This window comes from Heteronotia binoei, chromosome 13 (assembly GCF_032191835.1).
Source record: "Heteronotia binoei isolate CCM8104 ecotype False Entrance Well chromosome 13, APGP_CSIRO_Hbin_v1, whole genome shotgun sequence".
Taxonomy (NCBI): Eukaryota; Metazoa; Chordata; class Lepidosauria; order Squamata; family Gekkonidae; genus Heteronotia; species Heteronotia binoei.
In genome coordinates, this window is record NC_083235.1 from 35,333,294 (window position 1) to 35,349,225 (window position 15,932).

General features: G+C 45.3%; 1 protein-coding gene across 3 annotated transcripts in view; it reads left to right on the plus strand.

Moving 5' to 3' along the window:
• Window positions 1-14,411, plus strand: part of PECAM1 (platelet and endothelial cell adhesion molecule 1) — a 75,828-nt gene extending 61,417 nt beyond the window's left edge. For all 3 annotated transcript variants that reach the window (XM_060252723.1, XM_060252721.1, XM_060252722.1), the window contains one exon: window positions 12,514-14,411. In XM_060252723.1, coding sequence (XP_060108706.1) covers window positions 12,514-12,543 — 30 coding nt within the window. In that variant the 3' untranslated portion in view covers window positions 12,544-14,411. The remainder of the gene's footprint in view (window positions 1-12,513) is intronic.
• The last annotated feature ends 1,521 nt before the right edge of the window (window positions 14,412-15,932 follow it).

Here is a 15,932-nt window from a genome sequence, read left to right on the forward strand (position 1 = left end):
TGTACTATTTGTATAAGCTAGTTACAAATATATGGACATGTACACAGAGAGCATCCTTGTTAATCAACAGTGACGTTCTCGTGGGATTAGCAAGAAACTATTTTTATTGTTTACATCCCAATATGCAGACAACTGATAGTCACTGTTAGAATAAACAGACCCACATTAATAGATGAGCAACAGTTGCATCATTGCTAGATTTGTTTTTTTAAAATCTGTGTTCCATTTTCTTGCCTTACACTTTTGTTTGGCGTTTGGACATAGGCCAGTTTCCGAGTGGAAGAAATTCCACGCCAATGGAAAAGCCAGTGTTGCAGAACTTTTTGGGGGGGAGGGGTGGGGGGGTGGAGTTGGCCAAGGAAGCTCCCTTAACTTTCTTGGAGGAGGCAGAACAATGGCTGATGGGGGCAGAAGGAGTGTGTGTTGTGATTGTTTCATTTAATGTAGAAAGTAGCTAGGTGGAAGTCTACGTGTCTGCACTCTGATTGGGGCCCGCCTTGAGTCTCTTGCACTACTGCAAAGAACTATGAGAACACATTCTAATTAAGTGAATGACCTGGCCTGCCCTGCAAGCAACTTGAAATGCCTCCCAGTAAGCAGGGAGTCTGCCTGGGGTGCCATGCACCCTAGGGCTGGTACTGCTCTCATCATATCCCCAACCTTTCCACGGGATGATCAGCCCGGCAACCATAGCTTGAACTGAGTTCTTTCCCAAACAATCAGAAAAAGTTGTAATAGGAAAGAACATGTTGGAGACATGGAAAACCTGGAAATGGGATGATTACAGCATAACATCTTCTGGAAGCTCCAAAGAAAGCATTCCAGTTTGGAAGTCAAGGTAGTAAAAAAAAAAATTCACATGGAAGCAGCTGCAGTGAATTCATGGCTGAATGGGACTATGAACCAAGACTCTCTAGTCAAAGTCCAGGTGCGTTAGTAAGATGAGAAAATACATGTAACGCTTTAGTATACCCTTCCAAATCTCTTCAAGAATTTCTTCCTTCCTTAGGACATGGTAGTGTTGTTGACATGACTAATTAAGACAGCGTGTTTAAAGTGAATGGACAAGGATGCAGTTTCAGCAAGTTTTTTAAAGCGCACAAAATGGTCTCTGATTTTTCTTTGCAAGATCTTGAATATTAAGCTATTCAAGGTACTATGCCCAGATCTTAAATGCTTCCTTATATGAAGGTAGCAGCCCCGTGGCGCAGAGTGGTAAAGCAGCAGTACTGCAGTACTGTGGTCTGAACTCTCTGCTCACGACCTGAGTTCGATTCCGGTGGAAGCTGGATTCAAGTAGCCGGCCCAAGGTTGACTCAGCCTTCCATCCTTCCGAGATCGGTAAAATGAGTACCCAGCTTGCTGGGGGGAAAGTGTCAAAGACTGGGGAAGGCAATGGCAAACCACCCCACAAAAAGTCTGCCATGAAAACATTGTGAAAGCAACGTCACCCCAGAGTCGGAAACGACTGGTGCTTGCACAGGGGACCTGTCCTTTCCTATATGAAGGTGCTAATGATATAATGGTGAGCTAAGCAGTGTAAAAGAAACAGCTCTGAAACAGCAGATTGTTTTACTACTAGACTTTCAGGAGAAGGGGCATTTGCAAATCTTTTGAATTATTTTGGAAGCTCTAGGATTCTAAAACGTCTGTGTGTGTGCTCCCCCCCACTTTAAATTCAAGCAGTGTTGAGATAACACTTTAAATAAATCCAATAAGCAGGGCTTTTTTTGAGCAGGAATGCACAGGAACGCAGTTCCAGCTGGCTTGCTGTTAGGGGTGTGGCCTAATATGCAAATGAGTTCCTGCTGGCCTTTTTCTACTAAAAAAACCCCTGCCGATAAGTGATGAGATTTTACAGTTATATGCAAATAACCATACACAGGGCTTTTTTTGTAGAAAAAGCTCACCAGGGACTCATTTGCATATTAGGTCACACCCCCTGATGTCACCATTGTTTTACACAGGGCTTTTTTGTAGGAAGTCCAGCAGTAACTCATTTGCATATTAGGCTGAACTCTCTGGTGCAAAGGCAGCTGGAACTGCATTCCTGTGTGTTCCTGCTCAAAAAAAGCCCTGACCATACAGAAAATAACAGCCTTATGTGCTGTTATTAGGGTCGTCACTTCTACATTAGGAGATTTCTGGAGATTTTTGGGGTGGAGCCTGAGGAAGACAGGGTTTAGGGAGGTGAGGAACCTCAGCAGAGTATAATGCCATAGCATCCACCCTCCAAAGGAGCCATTTTCTCAGGGAGAACTTATGTCTGTCATCTGGAGATTAGTTGTAATTCCAGAAGATCTCCTGGCTCCACCTGCGGGGGGGGGGGGGGTTGGTTTGGTAACCCTAGTTGTGAAAGGGAAATAGTAATCACCAAATACAAGGAGACCATTTTAAGCCAGAGATAATGATTGACGGCACTGCTAAAACTGTGAGATTTTTTTTAAAGGGACTTGCTCAGTTTATGGAGACAGAAGGTGTGTGATGCTGGCATCTTTATAACCTGTATATTTATTTTGTAGTCACCACCAGCATTCCCTCTAAACTGCATGTGAGCAGCTGCTCAGTAATGCAGGAATGGTTTATGGGTTTTTTTAATGGTTTATTGGATTTATATCCCCACTCAGGAAGCCCCACTCAGCAGCAATCTGGAGCCGTGCAGGGTCTTGCACTGCCCATTGCCCATTTGAAGACTACAGCAGTTATTTTGTGCTCAGGATGTACACTGCTCTGCTCAGTGGGTGGGGTGGGGGAATTAGAGGGAATATTGATTCACCACCATAAGCAGCGCTTTTTTTGAGCAGGAATGCACAGGAACACAGTTCCAGCTGGCTTGGTGCCAGGGGGTGTGAACTAATAGGCAAATTAGTTACTGCTGGGCTTTTTGTACAAAAAAAAAGGCCTGACCATAAGCATCTGTTACCATTTTAGTAAAAAAAAACTGAACTGTTTTAAAATAAACTTGCATCAGCTTTTGGTGGGGAATAAGTAGATTTAATAAAAAAAAAAGAATAGAATGCGACTGAAACAAAGGGAAAGACCCTATAGTCTTTTTAGTTTCTGTGAGAGAGTTAAAGCATATGAGTAGCTCTTTTCCACTGCATTCAGTGGATTTACAAGTGCTTAGCTTTGGCTCCATTGTACCATTGTTTCTTCCAGAGTCTTAAATGTTTACTTTGGCACATCCTCCTCTGAAATAAATCAGGATCGTGAGCTTGATTAATTTAAAACACGTACTCATGGAAGAAGTTGAAGGGCTGCCTCATGTTTAGCAGGTTTTTACTGGGTACCCTGTAAGATGGAAGGTGGCTACACACAGTTATTTTATTGCACAGTGTTTGTTATTTAGTACATTTTTATGCCACCCTTCCCTTGGGGAACTCAGAGAGGCATCCATTGTTCCCTCACCTTGCCTTGGGTCCTCACAACAACCCTGTGAGGTAGGTTAAGCTGAGAAAGAGTGACTGATCCAAGGCCAACCAACAAGCTTTCTGTGGCAATGTAGGGATTTGAATAGGGTTCCCAGCCTCACACTGGGGCCAGGGATTCCCTCAATTTTGGGGCCTCCAACCTGCCAGTGCAGAACTGGCTGGCAGGGGAGCCCCGTCCCACAAAGAGCTTCATCAGCACCCAACATGCCCAGCATGATGATGTCACCTGGAAGTGACATAATTGCACTGGTCGCATTGTGCTGGGATGCTCTAGCATTTGGATAAAAAATCCTCTATGGCAGCATAGAGTTTTTACCCAAAGAGTAGAGCATCCCTGTGCAACGTGCCCAGTGCAATTACATCACTTCCTGCTAGATGATGTCATCATCCCATGCATGCTTTGCACACAAAAGGGAGCTCCTCCTGGCAACCTGAGATTTGAACCTGCCACTCTGACCTCTACCCCACACTAGCTCTTTTAGAACCATTACTGACCCGTTTTAGAACCATGGTTGCCTCTAGTTACCCACAGAATATTTTTGAGGAAGTCCCAGAATTCAATAAATGTATGCCCCTGCTGTTGAATGGGGTACAAATAGTCTTCTTTTAAATCTTTAATATCTGTTCAGATGGTATCTTTGAAAGAGAATTTAGTAGTCCAGGCTGTCCAGTTTAATCCAAAATGAATTGCATTCCTTTAAGAAAAATAAAAGTTGCTTTAAATCTAAACTAAACCTAAGTAGGAATTTCATTCAAACTGGACTCACAGTCAAAGATGAGCAATCCTGTAAGCACTTCAGATCTAAACATATTAGACTTAAAGAATTTGTGGTATTCTATTTAAATATATATCACCCCTTGATTGATTGATTCAGGATTGTGGATGTCCTGAATGTAATATAGGGCTGTTGTCTGCAAGTGTTCCTGCCAGTGTTCTTGCCCCATTTTGAATTCTGCCTCATTTGCTTGGAAGGCATTGGGGAACAAATTTTGAATTGCTCAGAAAGGAACTGGGAGGGGGTTTCCTTCCTGGAATCAGAGCTGGCAATCTGTATATGCAATTTAATGTCTCTCCCCAGTTTCTGAAAACATATTAAAGGAAATATCATAACAATGAGGTAACTACTTCGCCAAATACTGATTTGGTATTATGCTTGATTTGCTTCAGCAGTACAGCCTGATTTCATTTGCTGCTCTCTCTTCAGTCTTTTCCTTGACCATCTTGACACGGTTGCAGGCTTTTTTGCTTTACTTTGAATTAGTAACAAGATAGTTATAATAACCTAAGGACAGCCCTTTTAGCTCAGAACTAGAGATGGCAGTCTCCAGGAGGGACCCGGGGATCCCACAGAATTACAGCTCATCACCAGATTACAGAAATCAGTTGCCCTGGAGAAAATAGATGCTTTGGAGGGTGGACGCTGTCTCATTGTACCCCAATGAGTGAGGTGCCTGTCCTCCCCAGACTGTACCCCCAAATCTCCAGGAGTTTCCCAACCTGAATCTCCCTTCCACTCCCACCCTAGTCAAAGCAATGGTGCACCTAAGTTCAGCATCCTATTTAACACAGTGCTCAAGCAATTCCCCTGGAGAGAGACAACAAATATGCATAGAGGCCAAGGCCTTACCCTGAAGTTGCCTCCCAGCACTGGCGTTCAGCAGTTTTCTGCTGATAAATATGGAGGTTTTCTTTAGTCATAGTCACCACGGCTAGTAACCGTGGTGAAAAAATTTTTCTCCATGAATCTAATTCCCTCTTAAAGCCATCTGTATTCATGGCCATCACAACATCACAATTTACCTATTACTTATTGGGTAAAGAAGTATTTGCCCCCCCAGTCGGAATGAAGAGGCAGACACAATTGTTGGGATTTAAACCGGGCCACTTTATTAAAATTAACAAATATAACTGGCAGGGAAGGGAAAACCAGACCAGACAAGCCCTGGGGTCAACACCTGGACCCCGCCTTGTCCAAAGGGCGAGCCACCCTGCCCCCAGCACAAACCCGCCGTAATCGGGTTGTACTGAGCGGCCAGGCCCGCAGCCATCACCAACCGGGCTGGCATCAATCCCCATGGAAAGATCCAACCAGGTGAGGCTCTCTGTGATCTGCATCACCGTACTGAGCCGTTTAGCCCATCTACGGTTCCTGCAGACCACCGCACCAACGGTGCTAGGCCATAGGTGCTCCCCTGGAAAACCCAATGGCCAAACCTAAACCAGCCTGCGACCGAACTAATACTCAAACTAACCTACGAGACAGTACAAGGTAGGCGAAAAACACCCCCACATAGGCCAATTTTGTGGGAGTGAAAAAATTCCTACCTGGCCCCAAAAGGCGACCGGCATGAACCTGTACTGCCATGGGAAGGGTGGGCGGGCAGAGAGCCGAACAAAACTGCGCAATAAGGCGGGAGCCGGGGCTTATAAAGCCCCGACTCCACGCCTTGCAAAAACACCCGTATGTCGGGTGATGTTGGTGCCCCTCCCTCCTTCCGGGGGTGCAAAGACGGCCCCCAGCCTATAGCCCGCCAGTTGGCTCGGCTGGGAAGGGGCCGGACCTTGCCCCCCCAGTCGGAATGAAGAGGCAGACACAATTGTTGGGATTTAAACCGGGCCACTTTATTAAAATTAACAAATATAACTGGCAGGGAAGGGAAAACCAGACCAGACAAGCCCTGGGGTCAACACCTGGACCCCGCCTTGTCCAAAGGGCGAGCCACCCTGCCCCCAGCACAAACCCGCCGTAATCGGGTTGTACTGAGCGGCCAGGCCCGCAGCCATCACCAACCGGGCTGGCATCAATCCCCATGGAAAGATCCAACCAGGTGAGGCTCTCTGTGATCTGCATCACCGTACTGAGCCGTTTAGCCCATCTACGGTTCCTGCAGACCACCGCACCAACGGTGCTAGGCCATAGGTGCTCCCCTGGAAAACCCAATGGCCAAACCTAAACCAGCCACCGCCAATGCCAAGCCTCTGCTTAGGCATTAGCGCCCCAACGGGTGGCCCAGAGCCAACCGCACCCCCTGCCAAACTTCCTCTAGAAAGGCCCGGTTACCCAAATCAAATAATTAAACACCATCCGGCCGGTACAGGTCGACTTAAATGACCCGAATGGCCGGATGAGGGAAGAAAATCCTGGTCACTACTCCATGGCCTTGGAATGGCCCTATTGGCCTTACGTCAGGCCCGTTCAATTCCCCCCGGGGGAATGCGCTCCCAAGTAAGCAACCGGAGTGCGGAAGCAACGCCACACCCTTCCTAACCAACAGGACAGATCCCGGGCCAGCGCAGCCCCCGCGACCCAGCCAATCCACAGCAGCCCTTGCACTGAGACTGGACTGGGTGCCCCCAGGGGCCGTCCGGAGAAATGGGCAGCCCCAAAGGACCATGCTGAGCCCGAAGATGAGAACCGCCATCTCTCACCCCGAGCCACAGCACCTGAAAAACAAACCATAATCAGCAACATGCAAAATTGACAACATTAGGCCAACCCCCAAACAATCCACAGAGGCCTGCCTTCCCTAGCTCTTTTTACCCCAACGTCCTGTTCACCTCAACAAAACCGTCCCAGAAATAACTAGCATCAGCCCAGACGGTAATGTGGCCAACGACCTACTGGGAGCCGGCCGGCGGAGGGGGCTGGGGCCCTTTTCCAGGTGGCTGCGAACCGCCGCCTCCGGGACGCTTACCGCCCACTCCGTGCTTTGATCTACTGCAGGCCGACAGTGCGTGGGGCCCACTGCACAGCGGACACTCGTGACGAAATTTACAAGGCTCCCTGGGGCAGACCCCCTTGGAAGCGAACTCCCAGCACAGCAACCGGAAATGATCCGGCTGGCCCCCCGAAACGCGGGCACCTGGGGTAGTCTGTTGTTGCTGTGCTCCCTGCACCAAATGGCCGCTGTCGGACCTATCCCCGGGATTTGGTTTTGCCGGGGCCATCAGCTGCAGCCACAGCTGTTGATTTATTTGGTCCCATGGCATTCCGGGATTAACAGCGGCCCGCATACGGAAGGCTTCGTCGTATTGCCGCCATGCTGCCCCGGCGAAGTCCGTATAAGCCCTATAAACTATGTCTATATATTGAAAGAGGGCGGCCGCCCTGGCCGGCTGAGCCCTTGCGATGACCCCGGCATAGATCAGAAAGCCGGGCAACCAATTGGCCCAGGCCCTGTCAACCTTCCTGCGCTTTATCTTTTCTTTGTCCCTGTCGTCGAGCTCATCCTTACTTTTTTTTCGAGCTCCCTGAACAGGAGACCGAAAACATCGACGTACTCCCCACGGAGGATTTTCTCCCGTGTGGCCGCCGTCAGATGATCCCCCAAAGGCAATGAAGTGTCGCCATAGGGGAGAGCGTGAAAGGGGACACTCGCATAGGGGTTCGGGGGATAGAACCACCCACTCACTTGAGCTGAAGGCCATGCCCCCCCCAACTGGGCCCCCTGTTGACCACCACCTGGCCAAATGCCCGGTGTGGGCAGTGAAGGAGGGGCAGAAGGGGGCGCCACAGCGCCCACCAGCTGACCAACGGGGGCAGGGGCTGCACTGGACAGCAAGCTGGGTGTATTAAAACCCCAGGCCCACGGCTGAGCGGGGCCCAGCTGTTCGTTAGCACCTGACCACCCGGGCCCCCATCCCAGCCCGCCCACTCCCCGTAAATGGGGGGTCGGCCGGGCTGGACCCCAAGGCCAACCTTGAACGGGCGGAGTCATGGGCTTACCACCATCACCCGGAAAGACTCCCGAGCCTCCAGGGGGCTGCGGGCCACCGCTTCCGGATGCCCCTTCGCCCGATGGCACGCCCGATGGGCCTTCTCCTGGATCTTCCTCCTGGTCAGGTTCCAGCGGCGCTTCCGGCTCCGACTGCCCGCCCTGTAAAGCAGACAACCTTGCCAGCAATTCAGTTTCAAAAGTCAGCCGGGCCGACCGGCTGGTGGCACGACGACGGCCCTCCCAAATGGGTGAACCTCTGGCCACACGTTCCTGCTCGAGAGCGTCCAATTGGCTAATAATAGCGAGCCGAACCTGCTCACTCTGGCCCTGATCTTCAGGCGGGGCTCCTTGCTGGCCCCGCCCCCGAGGTGGGCGAGCAGGCTGCTTGCCCTTAGACTTGCCCTGTCCCTTCTTAGGTGCCATCCTCTAATGGTACCAATACACAAAGCAGAGGCTACCAGCCACCCAAGGCCCCTTTCAGCCACCACCTACTCCCAGGAGAGGAAAAGCAGCAAACGCCCCTGTTAATGGGGTATCCCACACCACAGCCCCCACTACACAGAAAGGCACAACCCCAGAAACTACCAACCCTATTAGTAAGGGATGGAGGACGAGCGAGGGAAGGTAGCTGAAGGCACTAGCCCAGGCACCCGGCCCTCGAGAAGGGCACCAGGGGGGGGGGAGGGGCACCAACCCTTCCAGTTCACACCCCCCACAAAGAGGCAGGGGGAGGAAGAAAAAGAAGGGGGGGGAGGAGGTCCGAAAACGAGCCCCAGCACACGGAGCTAATGGCCAGTTGAGACTTTTCCGCTGCCCCTTGGACCTACCCACCCCACAGGGAAGGAAGGGATGACCGGAGGGGAAGGTTCTTGCAGAGGTGAAGGGCGGCGGTGGGGGGGGGGTTTAAACAACAGGAAACCGGGCCCCCCCCCGAAGGAATGCAAAATCCCCAGGGAAGGAAACACCTGGATGTGCGGCCCGCGGCCCCGGCTCCTTTAGCTGGGCCACTTCGCGCCGCCTTCCTGGCCTCCCCCCAAACCCTCCGAAGAATACAAGCCGTTCGCAGCGCTACTGCAGCCGCCGCAAGCGCGTCTTCCTCGCCGCGCCGCGCCAAACAGCTGATCCCTGAGGCGCAGCCTCTGATCGCTGCCGCAAGCACGCCTCGCCGCCAGGACCAGCCGCGCCAAACCGCCGATCCCTGGAGCGCAGCCTCTGGTCGCCGCCGCAAGCGCGCCTTGCCAGGACCCGCCGAACAGCTGTTCCCTCAGGAAGCTCGCCGCGCCTTCCAGACACCCGCCGCCAGCGCGTGAGCTCCCACCGAAGCTGCCCAGGCCTCGCCCGGCAGCAGCAACAAACGCACGTGGCTCTCCCACAGAGAGCCGAACAAAACTGCGCAATAAGGCGGGAGCCGGGGCTTATAAAGCCCCGACTCCACGCCTTGCAAAAACACCCGTATGTCGGGTGATGTTGGTGCCCCTCCCTCCTTCCGGGGGTGCAAAGACGGCCCCCAGCCTATAGCCCGCCAGTTGGCTCGGCTGGGAAGGGGCCGGACCTTCCTTTTGTTTCCTCTGAACCTATTGTCCATCAGCTTCATTGGGTTTCATAGACTGTCAGCACACACTGCACTTCAAGGGCAAATTAGTAAAGATAAGAGTGATATCTGAAAGGCTGACATTTACTATTCATCATGTGGAACAGCTCTTCATTTTGGACAACTATTGTTTTGTGCAGATGATCCAGAAGAGCTCTAGAAGAGTTCTAAACTACCAAAAAGACAATATTCCCAGACTTTTTTGGGAGGGAGGAATTATCCTGCTTAAATCCCCAAGAGCTTAAATAATTCTAGAAGAGGAAGATTTAGGGGTGGGGGTGGTCTAGATTTCTAAATTGTTACTTCCTTGCAATGATTTCTTCTGAACATGTTAATGAGGGCTTTTTTGGTAGCTAAAGCCCAGCAGGAACTCATTCACATATTAAGCCACACCCCCTGACACCAAGCCAGCCAGAACTACATTCCTGTGTATTCCTGCTCAAAAAAAGCCCTGATGTTAATTATAGTATACTTGATGTTGTTATTTAACGTTGTGCTTCAAAAATGTCAACTGTCTGTCTCAATACATTAAACCTCTGTTAAAGGGGCAAGATTTATTTCTCCTGGATTTTGGCAACCCTATGTGCATTGCAACGCTCCCCAGCAATTAATGCACATATGAAAGAGTATTCCACCTAAGAAATTAGTTCAACCACTTATATTTTTTTAAAGTCTTTATGTGCTGTGACAATTCTATCCAGTCATCAGATGTTGGAAGTTAAGCAGGATCTGTACCTGGATGGGATACTACTGAGAAAACCCAGAGTTGCTGTGCAGAGACAGGTGATAGTAAACCACCTCAGTTTCTCTCATCTTGAAAACCTACAAGGTTGCCATGTCAGCTGTGATTTGGTGGCAGTTTGCACCTCTATTCTCACCTCTTGGAAGAATAGTTATCCCCTCTTCTTGTGAACCAAAGTAGATACTTGAGCAGAAAGGCAGCTTTTCCTTCGTTGCCCAGAAACGAAGCATCCTGTCTTTCCAGGGTGAAATGGGAGGAATCAAAGGTGGTCATTTAGACAAAGGAGTCATTAAGAGCCCTTTTGCTGTTATGTGTGATTAATCTATCAACAGAAAGGCTGGAGAACCATTGTTATTACTCTATTGTGATTAAAGGACACGCACTCTGCTTTATTACCATATATATTGCAGGAATTAGCCTAGACACTAATTATGTCCTGACTGTTCTTCATTCCTTACATGCTTTTTGTGGAGATGAAATTCCACTTACGCATTTAATTATTTGATTTATAGCTCCATTACATCCCAAGGGCATGGGGTGGGTAACAAATTATTACACCCTAAAGTCTGCTAGCACAGAGAGACATCAAAAAGTATGCTTTAGCAGAGGATTAGCCAACTTTTTCTATTACAAGAGCAGCTCTGTTCACATGATACCATAAACACACATACATACTGCATGTTTTTGCACGTTTGACTATAACAAAGAGCCAACTTGCACTCGCCTTACACATGAAACTAGGGACTTGATGAATGTAGGATTTCAATTACATGTTCAGCTGTTATGTGCATTGACTGTAACTTAATTACTTGATAGGCGTGTAAAGAAATATCAAGCATACACAGAATACAGGTTGTACATGTGTCCACTGTAACTTGTGAACAGGACTATGAATGAAAAGTACTCCAAATTACTTCCCTCCCCCACCATGTTACCAAATTTCGTTCTGCTCTAGAAACATAATAGGAGGAGCACCAGAAATGAAGTTACCAGCTAAACAGCACAGAGTAATATCCTATGAAATAAACACTATTTTTAAAGCCCTACAGTGAGATAGCAATAGCTCACAAGCTAGTTGTTGAAGACTCCAGCTTTAACACCGTCATGCTGTACTTCCAAATTGGTACTTGTTCTTCAAAAGCTTCATCCCTTTTTTGACAAATTCTATAGGATTAGGAGGAGGGTTTGTGTCACATTGATCTGGAGCTTTTAAACAGTCATTTTTTAGTTTGACAGTGGTAAATTATCCTGGTTTATAATGTATTATGGTGGTAGCTTTGATTAATTTGATACTACAGATTTTGCTAATGAAGTGTAAACTGGATTTGATTGTTTTAACGTGTTGGAAGCCGCCCTGAGCCCACTATGGGAAAGGGTGGCCCTTAAATCTACGAAAATAAAATAAAATAAATAAAACTTATGGGTCAAGTTCTCTCTTTTTGTAAATGGAAGTTCATATCTGTTTTTAAAGCTTTTATTTAAAAAAAACAGCTTTCATGTAGAAAGCAATAGGAAACTGTTTGGTCATTGTTTCAATTCTTCACTATTTTCTGTCAGTAATGTGGTGTCAACTGCATATGTCAAACAGTTACTGTTCCTTCCCATAAATTTCACTCCGCCTAATCCAGAATTCCTTATATGTTCTGCATACAAATTGAACAGATGGGCAGATAAAATACATCCTTGTCTGACACCTTCACCAATTGGAAACTGTTCTGTTTCTCCATATTCTGTCCTAACAATAGCCTCTTATCCAGAGTATCAAAGCAATCAGATGTTGTGGCACACCCATTTCTTTTAAAATCAACCATAACTTTTCATGATCCGCAGTCAAAATCTTTGCTGTAATGAATCTATGGATCCATCTTGCAGTTTATATTTACTTGAATTTAGTAATGCAAATCTGTTCTTTACATGGCCTTTAAACTCTTCAGGGATGTTATTTAGATTGTACTATGGCCCTATGAATGTTTCACAGGGATAAATTTGTCAAAATGATTCTTACAATGTTTTAATATCATTGCTTGCAGAGAATAGAAGGTTCTCCTGATGGAACTTAGAGAAGTAAGCAAAAACCATTGGCGGAAACAAGATGGAGGCTGCTCTACCAGTCCCAAACATTCAGCGGCACTTAGATGCTTTCAGAAATCATTTTTTTGCTTGAGCTGTTGGTAACCCCTGTGGGGTGAATGTGACATCTACACAGTATTACTGCTGTCCTGCCACTTCCACTAGTTAAATAGTGACATTCAGCCCAGCCTCCACTTATATGTTCTACATTTTATTCAGTGTCATTCTAGTCAATGAATGTATGTACACATGATGAATGTTTGCCATCTTTTTTAAAAAAAAAATTTCCAGGCAATTATGGATAAACTTGTAAAAAATGAGGCCATGTCTGGTCATTTTTTTGTGATCTCGGTGAAAAGCATTCTGGTCTAAGCAATTGATTTATGGCCAGAAATGTTGTTGGAAGCAAAACAATTGAGTTATTATTGCTATCAGATTGGCAGGACTACTTCATACATTATGTTGTTTCACATAGGGAAAAAATAACAGGTGATGGCATCAACGCAGTCTATAATTTGGTGTCAAGTTTTGCACCATCTATGCTGCGTGGCTACTTAAAGTTTAAAGTGTAAAGTTTAGACTTAAAGTTTAAAGTGTAAAGTTTAAACTTAAAGTTTAAAGTGTGAAGTTTAGACTTAAAGTTTAAAGTGTAAAGTTTAGACTTAAAGTTTAAAGTGTAAAAATGTTCAAATACTTGCCCACCTTCTGGCTCCTGAGTTCATTTTCTTAAGGTATACAATAATGATGTCCTTAAAGATTTTCTTTTTGAAAGACAGAAAATACTAATTAATTCTTCCAGCTAAACCAGTTATGTCCTTGTTCTTTTTCTGCAGATTAGGGAATGTCACACTGAAGCAAAAAAAAAAAATCACAGCTGTTTTTTACTATACAACTTGGAGTGCCTTTGCAAAGATTATTACTTCTAAAAATGCAATTTCAGTGCATTCGTGAACATTAATAATTATTTGTCAAACTATTTCTTGCATCTGATATCTTTTATGGATAGTTGAACCTGGTTGTCTCCTGAAGCAAAACTGAGGTCGCTGATACAGGACATCCCTGGCGACAAACAGAGGGTTTAAGATACTGAATTCATATTTGCGTATGATCTGCAGTTTTCTGCCTTTCCCCCTTCTCATAAAGATATCAGATTGAATTTTTGAGCTAAATTTTGAAGAGCAGAAATCAATTGAATACCAGATTGTAGTAGCAATTAATAGCATAGATATGGTCATCCCAGTATATAATATTTTAATTTAGTTTTGTCCCTTTTTAATGGATGTCCTAAAAAGGCCAAGAAGAATGAAAAACGATACAGCATATAAAATATAGTATTTAATATGCACTTACAGATTCAGTAGTTTCACTATGGTCTTGGGTCAAGAAGTATGAATGCTCATTGATATATTTAGATCCAAAATCATCAAGGTGTCTAAAAATGACAGAAAATTAACACAAGAAATATAGTTTAACCCCAATATACCTCACATTCAAATGTATTTTTAAACAAAACCAATCTCATGTGAAGTTATCACTGCTGTTTATAGAACAACATATCAAACCAGAAGGACTGATATTCATTTTGAAGCAAGGTTTGTTGTGACTCACACAAAGGGTAAGCTGTTCCAGTTCACACTAATGAAATATTTGGGATTTTTTATTTATTTACTCCCTTCCCATGATTCCTGTATTTTCTCTGTAAAAAGTTAATGTTTCAAAACTAAAAACTGGCAGGCTCTGTGTGACACATCTCTTTTGGCAAATGTACATAAGAAAGCTCTTGAGTATGCACCCCTAATCAAATACTATTACACTGAATTTGATGCAGTATTTTATTAAAGAAATCATTAGAAAATAATTTGCATCAGAATTGTCTTCTTTCATATTAATAAAATACCACATTATTTATTAAGCATCGGTTCACATAGGGGGCTATGTTGGAAGCATGGGAACCAGGGAACCATGTCTGGTTGGCATATTTGGTTCCAAACTGGGAATGTATGTGATGGCATAAATCATTCTGAAATTACATATGGTCTGACCAGTACTTGGACTGAAGAATTCTTAGATCTTCAGCAGTGCAATCCTAGAGAGAGTTCCACCCTTCTATGCCCATTGACTTCAATGGATTTATGTACTTAATTTATACGCTGCCCTTCAGCCCAATAGGGACACCCCCTTAAGATCATTATGAAGATAAAATGGAGGGGAGACCATGCACATTGTCTTTAGCTTACTGGATGGAATAAAAAGTGATGGAATAAAAATCTAATAAATAAACCTCACTTGTTAGGAATGGATGACAGGTTTGTTTTATTTTGCCATTTTGCTGCCTGTAAGGATATATCTATGCTACAAATCTAAATAAGATTTATGCAATATATTATACTCATGTTTCCTGAGAATTGTAGCTGGGCTTTTGAGAAAGCAGAGTGATATACATTAACCCATTGTGGGGTATTCTGGTAAAGGGGGGGGGATGGAGGGAGCTGCTGGCTGCAAAGTGGGGGAGGGAGATGGAAGGAAACCCCTGTTTGCACACAACTTGCAGTCCCTTCTTGACTCCAAAGTTCTTGACTGCTTTGACATGGCCACTTTCAGAGCCTCCAGCTTTTGCCCCTACCCCAGAAAACTTCTGAGAAGCAGCAAGCCCTGCAATGGATGGGAAAAGGTACCCTGACTTTTTAAAAAGCCCCCACACACACACAACTTTTAAAATCCTGGCTATGCCCCTGCTTAAATCATACAACTATTTTGCTATTTTGCTGTAACAATATATCTATGCTACAAATCTAAATAAGATTTATGTAATATATTATACTCATGTTTCCCGAGAATTGTAGCTGGGTTTTGGAGAAAACAGAGTGGTATACATTAACCCATTGCAGGGTATTCTGGTTAGGTTTAAGTAGTGTTTTCCCTCGGACTCAGAGTTAAAATTGCATGTTAAAATTTTTTCTGTGTTTTAAAAAAAGTTTTATTAGTTTTCTCAAAATTGAGGGCAACGGGCAAGAGGGGACAAGAAATTATAGTTACAAATCAATCTTAGTCTGCATATAGTATACTTCCATAAAATACAAGTCTGCATCTAATATACTTTCTTAAAATACATAAATTGTCACACATTATTATCTCTTAACTTCACATAATCAATATTTTGATATTTTTATATTGTAAGTCTTATTAAAATACCTATTCAAATTGAAATTTCCAACAAAGAGAATCTTATAGTACAGAATACAGGGGAAAGGAGATATAAGTTCGCACCAAAGAATCTGAAGAGTCTTGAGTATCTAGTCAAATATAGAATTTCAACCAATATTTTCTTGCTTCCTCCAGCCAACAGCTGGGATAAATAGTCCAGCTTTGCTGTTTCCAG